Genomic DNA, 14,832 nt, shown 5'->3' on the forward strand with positions numbered 1-14,832 from the left:
AACTTATTTGCATGTAATTTACATAGCATTTTAATAAAACATCAGGCTTCTCAGTTATATCAAGCTGGTAGCTTGCATGGTTTTCCCCTTTCCTAAATAGTTGCCACCTTTGAGAAAGACTTCCAAATAATTGTCATGTAGAGAGTTGAAATTCAGACTTCTTTTTCTTTCAAACTTATTTCTGAATCTTTAGTGTATTATCTTTGCAACAATCCTCTGTAATCATAGGGCAAGAATCTTGTTTGTTGTTGTTGTTATTGTTATTATTATTTGAAACACAACAAGATGAGTCCACAGCAAACTAGATCACTCTGCTGGCTGTTGTATTCGATCACACGTCGGACACGTCCCAAGTGTCTAGGACTTTGTGATGTATCGGCGAATAAAGCATGCAGATCCCAGTAAGATGGCCTTTTGTAGCTGGCAGATGGTAATTTTGTCAGTGCCGATTGTGTTTAAGTGCATTATTATTATTATTATTATTATTATTATTATTATTATTTTATTTATTACCCACCTCTCTTTGTTGCTTTAAAAACAAGATCATGAATTCTTTGGAGTTTGATAAGATCAATAGGCCACATTACATGATCTGAGGGACATGTGCGGAACAGTTGTACTTTTCTGTCCCTAATATTTAACTCCACAGCTAATCTAAAGTAAGCCACAGATTCCAAAAACACTCCGAATCCATATTTACCAGTGTATTTATTCTTAGTATTTTGGCACCGTTAGTTTTAAAGTTAAATCTGTTTGCAAAGTGCACTGCGTCACATTTCAGATGTATTTTACAATATCTCTCTCCTCTTTCTTTGGCCGTTCCTTCACGATCACAAAAAACTCTTTATCAAAATAATATTTTTCTTGTGGTGAACACCCTTAGGTGAATTTTCAGTGAAAATAATACTTTTTTTTGCTTGCACATACTTGGTTTAAGAGAGGAGGAAATGATGTGACAGCATGAGATTCTTTTGCAAGCTTTATCGCTAGAAGTAACCATGCTTCTCTGTCTCTGCCATGATGCATACACAGAGGTTTATTTATTTACTATCTGGAACCACCACGAGTTGCTGTGGCCATCCTTCCCTCTCTCTATCTCTACTTCTTTCTTTCTTTTCTTCCTTCTCTCCTTTTCTTTCCCTTCTTCCTTCTTCCTTCTAATCTGTTTCTTTTCTTACTTTCTTTGCTCTGTGGTCCCATCCTTCCTTCCCTCCCTCCCTCCTTCCCTCTCTCCCTCCCTCTTTCTCTTTTTTGTTCCTTCTCTCCTTCCCCCCCTCTTTCACTTTTTTATTTCCTTCCTTCCTTCCCTCCCTCTTTCTCTCTTTCGTTCCTTCTCTCCTTCCTTCCCTCTTCCACTTTTTTATTTCCTTTTCTCCTTCCTTCTCTACTTTTCTTTCTTTCCTTCCTACCTTTCCCTACCTCTTTCTCTCTTTTGTTCCTTCTCTCCTTCCTTTCCTCTTTCACTACTTTTCCTTCTCTCCTTCCTTCCTTCCCTCCCTCTTTCTCTTTTTTGTTCCTTCTCTCCTTCCTTCCCTCTTTTACTTTTTTATTTCCTTCTCTCCTTCCTTCTCTCCTTTCTTTCTTTCTTTCTTTCCTCCCTCCCTCCCTCCCTCCCTCTTTCTCTCTTTTGTTCCTTCTCTCCTTCCTTCCCTCTTTTACTTTTTATTTCTTTCTCTCCCTTCCTTCTTTCCCTTCCTTTCCTTCCTTCCCTCCCTCTTTCTCTCTTTCATTCCTTCTTTCCTTCCTTCCCTCTTTTACTTTTTTATTTCCTTCTCTCCTTCCTTCCTTCTCTACCTTCCCTCCCTCCCTCTTTCGTTCCTTCTCTCCTTCCTTTCCTCTTTCACTTTTTTATTTCCTTCGCTTCTTCCTTGCTTTTCTACCTTTCCTTCCTTCCTTCCTTCCTTCCTTCCTTCCCTCCCTCCCTCCCTCCCTCCCTCTTTCATTCCTTCTCTCCTTCCTTCCTTCTTTCACTTTTTATTTCCTTCTCTCCTTCCTTCCTTCTCTACCTTCCTTCCCTCTCTCCCTCTTTCGTTCCTTCTCTCCTTCCTTCCTTCTTTCACTTTTTATTTCCTTCTTCCTTCCTTCTCTACCTTTCTTTCTTTCCTTCTCTCTTTCCCTCCTTCTTTCCCTTTTTGTTCTTTGTTTTTTGGCTTCTTAAGTCCCTTCTGCTGCATTTTTCAGTGTTTTATGAGTGATGATCACTCGTTGGCCTGAGAGGCGTCTTGTGTCCAAATTTGGTGTCAATTCGCCCAGTGGTTTTTGAGTTAAGTTAATCCCACAAACGAACATTACATTTTTATTTATATAGATTTATTTATTTATTTACAGTTTTTCTGTAAATACAGGATTTATGAGGCCATAAAGAAGACTCCAACAAAGCATTCCAGCGGGGAAGCATGTGGGGTATGCGGAAGTGCTTCATCAGCTTCGCAGGTGGACGATGAAAGCGACAGCTCCCTGGTGGACAGAAAAAGTTAAATAGCCTCTGTGCATGTCTGTATATGTTTGTATGTCAAAAATTGGCATTGAATGTTTGCCACATATGTGTACACTGTGATCCGCCCTGAGTCCCCTGCGGGGTGAGAAGGGCGGAATATAAAAGCTGTAAATAATAATAAATAATAATTCTATTCCGCCCTTCTCACCCCGCATGGGACTCAGGGCGGATTACATTGTACATATAAATGGCAAACATTCAATGCCATTGACACACAACATATACAGACAGACACACAGAGACTATTTAACATTCCAGCTTTTTCATGAGGGTATTCTGACCACCAGGGGAGCTGTTGCTTCACCGTCCATTTGTGACACTGATGAAGCACTTCCTCATTCTTTGCATGCTTGCTGGAGATTTTTATGGTGTCGTAAATTAGCCTCCCCACTTAAGCGGTACCTAAATTTCTTACTTCACAGATGCAACTGTCTTTATGGCTGCAAAGTTACACAAATTGGTTGGAAGCTTACTCCGACTTGGGCTGGCTTCGAACTCATGACCTTTTGGTCACTAGTGATCTTAATGCAGCTGACTCCTAGCCAGCTGCGCCACAGTCCCGGTGGCGCAGATTATGTCTTTAATGTACACTCCTGTGCTGGAAGTCTCATCTTAGCAGACAGCAAACAGGCTTTTTGATGTTGAATTACAATTCCCATTATCTTTCACCAATAGTTATATAGGCTTGGTTCCTGTAAGCCTGGTGTCTCACTAATTGGGGGATCCTCATGTAAGCATTACTCAGATTCAAATGAAGCACTTCCTTTGCCTTCATGCACAGGTTGATATCAGACCCTCTTGCTTTGTTGGGAATGTCCAAACCTCATAATAACATCTTGATCTTTTAATATCTACTTGTAGGAGCAAAGAAGGGTTACAGAAGGCCAAAGAGATACTGACCCGTCTTGGGGTTGAGCCCTCCCATGAAGACTGCATTGCTGTCCACCATGTCTGTACAATTGTTTCATTCCGCTCAGCAAACTTGGTAGCTGCGACGCTGGGAGCGATCCTGAATCAGCTGCGAGATAATAAGGGAGTTGGACGTCTGCGGACCACTGTGGGGGTCGATGGCTCCCTTTACAAGATGCACCCACAGTAAGATCCTGGCTTGTTTCCATATTTATATCTTGGCACCTGTTAGGGACCATCTCATCCAAAGGTCAGGTATTTAACACATCTCTCTGACATTTGGATGCATGGTTGGAGCTTGAGCTAAATAAGCAGAACTGTTAAACATAAAATGAAAGTCGGCTATCCCTATTGTACGAGTTTTCAAAGGCAGCAAAATAGGTTCGGCAGAGGATATGCTTACTTAAGACGCTCCATGCACATTGTTTGTGCAATTGCTTGTGGTTTCTTCTATCCTTTGCTAGGAAGGGGAAGATATGCAGGCAAGGGAATAATCAGTCCACGAGGCAGGATGGATAGATAATTGTAGGCAATATGTGCTTGAAGTTGTGTAGGCGTTGTGCTTTCAAATAGTGAGTGACTGTAAGCTTAGGTGCTCACACCACAGGCAGCACAATTTTTATTAGACATGTCAAGGAAAGTTAGGGAGTACTTGCTCATTCTTTGCATGCTTGCTGGAGATTTTTATGGTTTCTGTCCACTAGGCAAAACTACGATGAGGTGGATCAGTAATTGGTTAAATGGACAAACCCAGAGGGTGCTCACCAATGCTTCCTCTTCATCCTGGAAAGAAGTGACAAGTGGAGCGCCGCAGGGTTCTGTCCTGGGCCCAGTCCTGTTCAACATCTTTATTAATGACTTAGATGAAGGGCTAGAAGGCATCAAGTTTGCAGACAACACCAAATTGGGAGGGATAGCCAATACTCCAGAGGACAGGAGCAGAATTCAAAACGATCTTGACAGATTAGAGAGATGGGCCAAAACTAACAAAATGAAGTTCAACAGGGACAAATGCAAGATACTCCACTTTGGCAGGAAAAACGAAATGCAAAGATACAGAATGGGGGACAATGCATGGCTCAAGAGCAGTACATGTGAAAAAGATCTTGGAGTCCTTGTGGAAAACAAGTTAAACATGAGCCAACAATGTGATGTGGCGGCAAAAAAAGCCAATGGAATTTTGGCCTGCATCAATAGCAGCATAGTGTTTAGATCTAGGGAAGTCATGCTACCCCTCTATTCCGCTTTGGTTAGACCACACCTGGAATATTGTGTCCAATTCTGGGCACCACAATTCAAGAGAGGTATTGACAAGCTGGAATGTGTCCAGAGGAAGGTGACTAAAATGATCAAGGGTCTGGAGAACAAGCCCTATGAGGAGCGGCTTAAGGAGCTGGGCATGTTTAGCCTGAAGAAGAGAAGGCTGAGAGGAAATATGATAGCCATGTATAAATATGTGAGAGGAAGCTACGGGGAGGAGGGAGCAAGCTTGTTTTCTGCTTCCTTGGAGACTAGGACGCGGAACAATGGCTTCAAACTACAAGGGAGGAGATTCCATCTGAACATGAGGAAGAACTTCCTGACTGTGAGAGTCATTCAGCAGTGGAATTCTCTGCCCCGAAGTGTGGTGGAGGCTCCTTCTTTGGAGGCTTTTAAACAGAGGCTGGATGGCCATCTGTCAGGGGTGATTTGAATGCAATATTCCTGCTTCTTGGCAGGGGGTTGGACTGGATGGCCCATGAGGTCTCTTCCAACTCTTTGATTCTATGATTCTATGATCTGTATTGTCGAAGGCTTTCATGGCTGGAATCACAGGGTTGTTGTAGATTTTACGGGCTATATGGCCATGTTCTAGAAGCATTCTCTCCTGACGTTTTGCCTGCATCTATGGCAGGCATCCTTAGAGGTCTGACCTCACAACCTCTGAGGATGCCTGCCATAAATGCAGGCAAAATAAATTTTCTGGAGTATAACAACTGGTCATGGCTCTAGTTAATGTTTATTTCGTGTTTTCGTTCTGTTCGTTTCATTCGGATGGCACAAAATGGTTCAACCCCCCACGGTACGAAAATAATAGTGAAACAAAAAGGAAAGTAGCATTGGTAACCATGTGGTTGCCTGCTTTTCGGGCCACATGGCATGGCCCAGGGAGAAACTGATAGTGATTCTATACAAATGCACAACACTAATAGCAACTACTTCCAAGTAAGTACCATACAAAACAGGAAATAACAGTTTCAAACCAGGAACATAATTATTTTTCAAATGTTATTACATAGTGTTATGGGTCTGGTGTGAAACACATAACTATTTTTTATATGTAACTTGAATTACATGTATTTGTATGCTGCTTTATTATCATAGGTACTCCTAGCTACTGTCAGGGTGATAGTATTATACCACATTAGGAATTGGGAATGCTCTCCGGACATTTATGGACTGCATCTTTCATTATCTTATCTTTGGCTGTCCTGGCCAGAGCAGAAAAAAATTGCAGTCCAACATCTAGACCAGTGGTTCTCAACCTTTCTAATGTCGTGACAGTTCCTCATGTTGTGGTGACCCCCAAACATAACATTATTATTTTTGCTACGTTTACTACTGTTACGAATTGTAATGTAAATATCTGATATGCAGGATGTATTTTTATTGTTACAAATTGGACATACTTAAAGCATAGTGATTCATCACAATATGCTTGGGGGAGTATGGACAACAGATGATGGGATTTGCAGTGCCTTCAACTGATTCAGATCTGACGTCCACATACCACTAGACCCCCATGAATTACAGACCTGGACCAAACTTGGAACAGAGAACCCTCATGAACAACGGAAAATACAAGAGGGGTTTGGGAGGAATTTACAGTGATTTACAGGATATGTAGTTCACCTACATCCGGAGAGCAAACCCAAACAACTATGGACCCGGACCAAACTTGGCAGGAATACTAATATATGCCCAAATTTGAACATTAGTGGAGTCTGGGAAAAATAGACCCCAACATTTGGGAGTTGCAGTTGCTTGGAGTTATAGTTCATCTACCATCAAGGAACATTCTGAACACCAACAATAGAATTGAACCAAATTTGGCATGCAGAACTCCCATGACCAACAGAAAATACTGGAGAGGTTTGGGGAAAACAGACCCTGACATTTGGGAGTTGCAGTTGCTTGGGGTTATAGTTCACCAACAACATGGAATTGAACCAAACTTGGCATAGAGAACTCCCATGACCAACAGAAAATACTGGAGAGGTTTAGGGGAAGTAGGGAAAATAGGATTGGAGTTATAGTTCACCTGCCATTAAAGAGCATCCTGAAAATTTCTCCTGAACTCCTCTTATCCATTTGAAGGCTCCGCTGGAAGAGAACAGAGTGGAGGAGGAAGAAGAGCCCAGGGGAGAAGGAGGACGGCAGGCGGGAAGAGAATTGCACAGGCCAGCAGCAGCATTTGCCTTTCTTCCTCTCCAGGGTCTTCCTCTGCCTCTTCTCCGTTTGGTGAGGCCAAACGGAGAGGAGGAGGAAGAAGAGGCCATAGGAATGGGACAAAGGCAGGCTTCCCTGCTGCTGCTACCCCATGCTCCTCTTGCTACTCTTCCAGGCTTCCACCAGAAGTGGAGGCCTCAAAGGGCAGGGAGGAGTGTGGGGCAGGGAGGCAGCAGAAAGGCCTTTTCTCCTCTCCATTCTCTTCTGGCAGTGCATCCAAATGTAGGTATAGGTCTTGCTGTGGGGGCATGGCCTCCTCTTCTTCCTCCTCCTTGCCACCAGATTCGCCTCCCTGCCGGGCCTGGGCCCTCCTGCATTGCCCCCGGGGGCCCGGCAGCCATTGCAAGGAGGCGGAGGGGGCGGGGCCAAAGGAGGTGGCATTGCAACCCCTCGGAAATGGCCATTCGACCCCTCTGGGGGTCACAACCCCCATGCTGAGAACCGCTGGTCTAGACGGATATAGTTCCTCAATCATTCAGGAACAGAAATCATGCGATCCTTCAAATGATTTCAAACTGCAGCTCCTCACCATTGATGATGCTGGTGTTGCAGTTCAGTATTACACAGGCCACATAGTTCTCTGAGAAGTACTTTTAAATTGTTATAGTGATTTTTTTTCTTTTTTAATTAAAGTAAATAATGTGTATCATACCTAGATTCTGGAATGTAAAGATATATATACATATAGTATCAGAAGTGACTTGAGATAACTGCAGGTCACTTCTGGTGTGAGAGAATTGGCCATCTGCAGAGTCGTTGCCCATGGGATGCCCGGATGTGTTACCATCCTGTGGGAGGCTTCTCTCATGTCCCCCCATGGGAAGCTGGGGCTGACAGATAAGAGCTCACCCCATCTTGCATATTCGAACTGTGTCGTGCTGTTTAATGTCTATTGCTTGAGTTATTTATTGATGTATTGTTGTTGTGTTGTTTATTAATGTATTGGGTCTCGGCCTCTTGTACGCCGCACCGAGTCCTTTGGGAGATCGTAGCGGGTTATAAATAAAGGATTATTATTATTATTATTATTATTATTATTATTATTATAACCTTCAGGTCAGCAGTTCAGCTGGCACAAGGGTTCAACCCATTGCACCACCGCGACCCCTGTAAAGGTATATCATCATTGACTACTAAAGTTAGATTTTGTCCATGCCATCATATTTCCCACAGTGAAATATGGGCTGTTGATGATAGGGTGACTTGGAAGTCTCTCATTTAGGGGGTTGCCATAAGTCAAAGTCGACATGATGACAACTGACATCAGAAATGTACTATTGATTATATAAATGTTTTTTCTTCCCGCAGATATGCCAGGCGCCTGCACAAAACGGTGCGACGCTTAGTGCCTGATTCAGATGTTCGTTTCTTGCTCTCTGAGAGTGGCAGTGGAAAGGGGGCTGCGATGGTGACAGCAGTTGCCTACAGGTTGGCTGAACAGCACCGACAGATCGGTGAGACCCTGGAAGAGTTTAAGCTCACTCATGAACAGCTCCTGCAGGTGAAGAAGAGGATGCGAATGGAAATTGAAGCTGGCCTCCGGAAGAAGTCACACGACCATGCCAAAGTCAAAATGCTACCTACCTTCGTCCGCAGCACGCCTGATGGGACAGGTAGTTTCTAGTACATTGATGTTACTTTGCATTAAATAGAGATGGATGAGCAGCACCATCTGCTGGCAAATATTTATGTCCTTGTGCATGCATAATGATGTTCAATATAGTGAGTCTTCCGTAATCATTTATTATGCATCTGTGGATTCCACCATCCACCACTTGAATATTTTGCCACATTGGATATAGGACACTTTTTTCTATGCTCCTGTATACAGTGGAACTCAAGCGTCTGTGGATTTAGGTATCCACGGAGCTCCTAAAATTAAACTCCACTATATACCAAAGGCACACTGCATTTCTGTGTAATTCAAATTCTTCTGTTTTGAAAGAGACTGTTTGCATTAGAACATGTTTGCTTCTGCACTTCCTTCTTCTCTTTTCAGTAAATCTCTTATGGCCAGACCTCTCGTTATCTGTTTAAATAGAAATGGTTGATCTGGTTGATTTTAATTTGAAGAGAAGGTAGCTAGCCAAAACAAAATATATCCTTGAATGTTCTGTAAAAGAGACTTATGAAATTAACTACATTCAAGAGTTTGCTTATATCTGCTTCTTTGCTTTGTATTAGTGCTGGCTGGGTATCCTTTGGGACCCAAAAGCAGCCAACAGGAAGTGACTGTTCAGCAGAAACCAGATGCTGACTGTAGATTAACGTGGGATCCCATAGCTGCCCTTTCTCTAATAGTGGCCACAATTAGCGTATTTCCTTTTAAACACATGACTCTGTCCTATGAGTTGGCCTTTACATTTAGTAAGGCGCTTTTATTATTCATTCCACATCCATCCCCTGGAATCCCACAAATAAAACTGGTGGATTCTTGTGGGTTTTTTCGGGCTATAGGGCCATGTTCTAGAGGCATTTCTCCTGACGTTTCGCCTGCGTCTATGGCAAGCATCCTCAGAGGTAGTGAGGTGGTGGAGCTCAAAGAATTCAGAAGAATTCAGAAACACAGATGCTTTATTCCTGACATCTTACCCTCCTTTGTTTTGTTTGCAGAAAATGGAGACTTTTTGGCTTTAGATCTCGGAGGAACAAATTTCCGCGTTTTGCTTGTGAAGATTCGAAGTGGGAAAAGGAGGATGGTCGAAATGCACAATAAAATATATGCCATTCCTATAGAGGTCATGCAGGGTACCGGAGACGAGGTGAGATATTCCATCATTATTACAGAATGCATCAATGGTTGCCAGTGCCATGTATACTTGAATTAATGCCTTGGATCCTACATCGCCCCAAAATAGTGGAAATAAAAACGAGTAGAGTTATATTCTTTTCATGCCGTGTAATATTATACTATTATAGTATTTCTAGGTGCAAAGATTACTGCAGATGCAGACTGTGGTCAGGAAATCAGAAGACGCTTACTTCTTGGGAGGAGAGCAATGTCCAGTCTCGATAAAATAGTGAAGAGTAGAGACATCAGACTGGCAACAAAGATCCGCATAGTTGAAGCCATGGTATTCCCTGTAGTCAACTACGGATGTGAGAGCTGGACCTTAGGGAAGGCTGAGCGAAGGAAGATAGATGCTTTTGAGCTATGGTGCTAGAGGAAAGTGCTGAGAGTGCCTTGGACTGCGAGAATATCCAACCAGTCCATCCTCCAGGAAATAAAGCCCGACTGCTCATTGGAGGGAAGGATACTAGAGACAAAGTTGAAGTACTTTGGCCACATCATGAGGAGACAGCAAAGCCTGGAGAAGACAATTATGCTGGGGAAAGTGGAAGGTAAAAGGAAGAGGGGCCGACCAAGGGCAAGATGGATGGATGGCATCCTTGAAGTGACTGGACTGACCTTGAAGGAGCTGGGGGTGGTGACGGCCGACAGGGAGCTCTGGCGTGGGCTGGTCCATGAGGTCACGAAGAGTCGGAGACGACTGAACGAATGAACAACAACAACAATATTATACTGGACATCATTGTAGTGCACTACAGTTGGCCCCTCATACCTACAGATTTTGCATCCAACACATTTATCTAACCATGGCTCAAAAATATTTTGGGGGAAAAACTAGCCTTGATTTTCCCATTTCATATAAGGGGTGTGATTTTACTATTCCACTGTATCTAATGGGACTTGAGCATCCAAAGATTTTTTGTATCCCTATGTGTGTGTCCATGTGTCTATGTCCGTGTGTGTGTGTGTGTCCTGAAACCAAACTCCAATAGATAACGAAAGCCCACTGTGTATGTGCTTCTCTTCTAAATGTACATAGCTGACACACTTCGTTGTGCAGTTCCAGTGAGATGCACATTGATACATATTCCACATTCACTCTCAGGCCCTATTGTAGAATGAACCAAATCCCATTGTAAAATGAATACATTCTATTTAATAATAATAATAATAATAATAATAATAATAATAATAATAAGTGCCTGGCCGCTGTGGCTGTCTGGATGAGGATCAACAAGATCAATCCTGACAAGACAGAGGTCCTCCTGGTCGATCGTAAACCGGATCGGGGTACAGGGTGGCAACCCGTGTTGGACGGTTACACTCCCCCTGAAGTCACAGGTCCGCAGTTTGGGTGTCCTCTTGGATTCATCACTTACGCTTGAGGCTCAGGCATCAGCGGTGGCCGGGAGGGCTTTTGCACAATTGAGACTCATGCGCCAAGAGGACAACATTATGGAAGGAATGACAAAAAAGAGGTACATGGTCACTCTCCGAAAGTGCGATGGAAAAGCCAAGTTTTGAGATCTTTCTTGAAGGCTGCTAAGGTAGGGACTTGCCTAATCTCACCAGGCAGTGAGTTCCAGAGTTGGGAGGGGGGGGGCACCACGGAGAAGGCTCTCTCCCTCGTTCCCACAAGTTGAGCCTGTGATGGAGGAAGGAGCGAAAGGAGGGCCTCCCCCGAAGATCGAAGAGAATGGGAAGGTTTGTGGGTTGAGATGTGGTCACGAAGGTAGGCGAGTTCCAAACCATTTAGGTGATAACCTGCACCTTGAATTGGGACCGGAAAATAAACGGCAGCAAATGATGATGATGATAATGATAATGATGATAATAATAATAATAATAATAATAATACTTTATTTATAGCCCGCTCCATCTCCCCCAAGGGGACTCAGTATGGCTTACATGAGGCCAAGCCCATCAGTTTTGTTTTGTTTTGTTTGTTTTTTTGTCGTGTCAGGAGCGACTTGAGAAACTGTAAGTCGCTTCTGGTGTGAGAGAATTGGGCGTCTGCAAGGACATTGCCCAGGGGACGCCCGGATAATTTAATGTTTTTATCATCCTTGTGGGAGGCTTCTCTCATGTCCCTGCATGAGGAGCTGGAGCTGATAGAGGGAGGTCATCCGCCTCTCCCCGGATTCGAACCTGCGACCTGTCGGTCTTCAGTCCTGCCGGCACAGGGGTTTAACCCACTGCGCCACCGGGGGCTCCAAGCCCATCAGTGCAGTACATACATTATAATACAAAAACATAACAATAACCAGAAAATAAAATACATAAAATGCAAAGAAATATAATAAACAACAGGCAATATAAAACATGAAATTAAAAACAGAGGATTTCACTGGGCAGGGCCGCCTTCAAGGCTAAAATTTTAAAAACTCTGGGAGATAGGACAGTGCAGATCATCAGGATGAGGATCCGAGAATGAGGGAGGATTCAATTGCACGAACTATGGAGCTAATAATAACAATAACTTTATTTAGACCCTGCTCCATCTCTCACAGCGGACTCAGAGCGGCTTACAACAGTGTAAATAACGGAATGATAATAATAAAAAATAAAATAGTGATAATAAAACAATAAACCAATCACCAATTTAAATAGAATCAACACAAGTAACTACATGAAACCGCTGGGAGAGGTCATCCGGAGTTTTGGAGTTGGGTGCCATCTCTATGCAGAAGACACACAACTCTACTACTCTTTTCCACCTAACTCCAAGGAAGCCCCTCGAGTGCTAGACGAGTGCTTGACCGCTGCGGCTGTCTGGATGAGGACGAACAAGCTGAAGATTAATCCCGACAAGACAGAGGTCCTCCTGGTCGATTGTAAACCAGACCAGGGTATAGGGTGGCAACCTGTGCTAGACGGGGTTGCACTCCCCCTGAAGTCACAGGTCCGCAGTTTGGGGGTCCTCCTGGTTTCTTCACTTACGTTTGAGGCTCAGGCATCGGTGGTGGCTGGGAGGGCCTTTGCACAATTGAGACTTGTGCGCCAACTGCGACCGTACCTCGTGAAGGCGGATCTGGCCGGGGTGGTCCACGCCTTAATCACTTCCAGATTGGACTACTGTAATGCACTCTACGTGGGGCTGCCCTTGAAAACGGCCCGGAAATTTCAATTGGTCCAACGGGCGGCGGCCAGGTTGTTAACTGGTGCTCCTTACAGAGAGAGGTCAACCCTCCTGTTTAAGGAGCTCCGCTGGCTGCCTTTCATTTTCCGGTCCCAATTCAAGGTGCAGGTGCTTACCTACAAAGCCCTAAACGGTTTGGGACCTGCCTACCTGCATTACCGCATCTCTGTGTACGAACCCACATGATCTCTTCATTCATCTGGAGAGGCTCTTCTAGAGATCCCACCGGCATCGCAAGTGTGATTGGTGGGGGCGAGGGATAGGGCCTTCTCGGTGGTGGCCCCTCGACTCTGGAACTCTCTCCCTAAGGACATCAGGCATGCCCCATTGCTAGCAATCTTTAGGAGGAGCTTGAAAACGTGGTTGTTCCAGTGTGCCTTTCCAGAATAAGGAACTCCTAGCATTATGTCCCAACGCACTTTATCAGAGATTCAGGATACCTGCATGCCTATCCCCCTCCAAACACCCCACCTTGTCATGCCCAGCACTTTTAATTTTAACTATTACATTTGGCCTGACCATTGTTTTTAATTGCGTCATTAGGTGTTGTTAATGTTATTGTTGTTATTTGCTATTGTTTTGTTTTTTGAGTTATTGTGTTGTTGTTGCTGCTGTTTTTATTGTTGTATTTGGGCTCGGCCTCTTGTAAGCCGCACCGAGTCCTTTGGGAGATGGTAGCGGGGTACAAATAAAGGTTTATTATTATTATTTTATTATTATATGGTATAAAACAATTAAAACATCTCCACTACTTCTTAGGTTAGTGAGACCAAGGCCTGATTTAGAAGGTATAGTCCAATTAGGTTATCCAGCCGTTGGCGTTGTTATGTTTGACGTTTATCAAAGGCTTGTTTTTAAAGCCAGGATTTTAGTTCCTTCTGGAATATTGCAAGTGTGGAGGCTTGCCTAATGTCTCGAGGGAGGGCATTCCAGAGCCGGGAGGCCACTACCGAGAAGGCCCTCTCCCTTGTCCCTACCAACCTCACTTGCAACGGAGATGGGACTGTGAGAAGAGCCTCCCTGGTTGATCTCAGGGCCCGCACAGTGCTTGTTGATACGTGTTCCCTATGCAGGCCTCTGCTTCCATCCCTATCAGCTAGATCTGACTGCTCTGCAGTGTTCAATAAAACGATTTCATATGCATGATCCAATGTATACCTGTAGTATATCACAGGATGCCGACCTCTATGTATTTGTGATGTAAACATTTTCTCTCTTGTTTTCAAAGCTGTTCGACCACATTGTTACCTGCATCTCGGACTTCTTGGATTACATGGGAATAAAAGGTGCACGGCTGCCTTTGGGCTTTACGTTTTCTTTCCCTTGCAGACAGACAAGCTTAGATGCTGTAAGTTGCTGGTTCTTTTGTTCAATTGAGCTTTTCAATACTGTGTTTTCATGGTTGAATGTTCAGTGAATGAATTAAGCAGAGCTTGGAAAGGTGAATGTACGCACGAATGTACTCATCTGAACATGAGGAAGAACTTCCTGACTGTGAGAGCTGTTCAGCAGTGGAACTCTCTGCTCCGGAGCGTGGTGGAGGTTCCTTCTTAGGGAGCTTTTAAACAGAGGCTGGATGGCCATCTGTCAGGGGTGATTTGAATGCAATATTCCTGCTTCTTGGCAGGGGGTTGGACTGGATGGCCCATGAGGTCTCTTCCAACCCTTTGATTCTATGATTCTATGAATGTGGAGGTACATTAATTTTTGATATTAGAACATATTACAAATTTGTTAAAATTAATTGTTAATTTTATAAAAATGTTTTCCAGTGCTCTTATCAGTCAGTAACAAATCAAAGAAATGTGAGGTGGTTGTTATCTCAGAAATAGTGTTGCTGGCATTTACTATATAAAATATTTATTTATTTATTTCGGGTATTTTTTTACCCCACCCTTCTCAACCCCCGGGACGGGGGACCTCAGGGCAGCTTCCAGCCGGCACTTATTTGATGCCTACAAGTAAACACAATAAAATACATATCAAAACCAATAATTATAAATAGTT

General features: G+C 43.7%; 1 protein-coding gene across 1 annotated transcript in view; it reads left to right on the forward strand.

Annotated features, from left to right (window-relative positions):
- The window catches only part of HK1 (hexokinase 1), a 92,638-nt gene that overhangs the window by 54,091 nt on the left and 23,715 nt on the right, over positions 1-14,832 (forward strand). The window contains exons 9-12 of the mRNA XM_060768874.2: positions 3,359-3,592; positions 8,204-8,508; positions 9,509-9,657; positions 14,054-14,173. Of these exons, the coding sequence (XP_060624857.1) occupies positions 3,359-3,592; positions 8,204-8,508; positions 9,509-9,657; positions 14,054-14,173 (808 nt within the window). The remainder of the gene's footprint in view (positions 1-3,358; positions 3,593-8,203; positions 8,509-9,508; positions 9,658-14,053; positions 14,174-14,832) is intronic.

Source organism: Anolis sagrei, chromosome 3 (assembly GCF_037176765.1).
Source record: "Anolis sagrei isolate rAnoSag1 chromosome 3, rAnoSag1.mat, whole genome shotgun sequence".
Lineage (NCBI taxonomy): Eukaryota > Metazoa > Chordata > Lepidosauria > Squamata > Dactyloidae > Anolis > Anolis sagrei.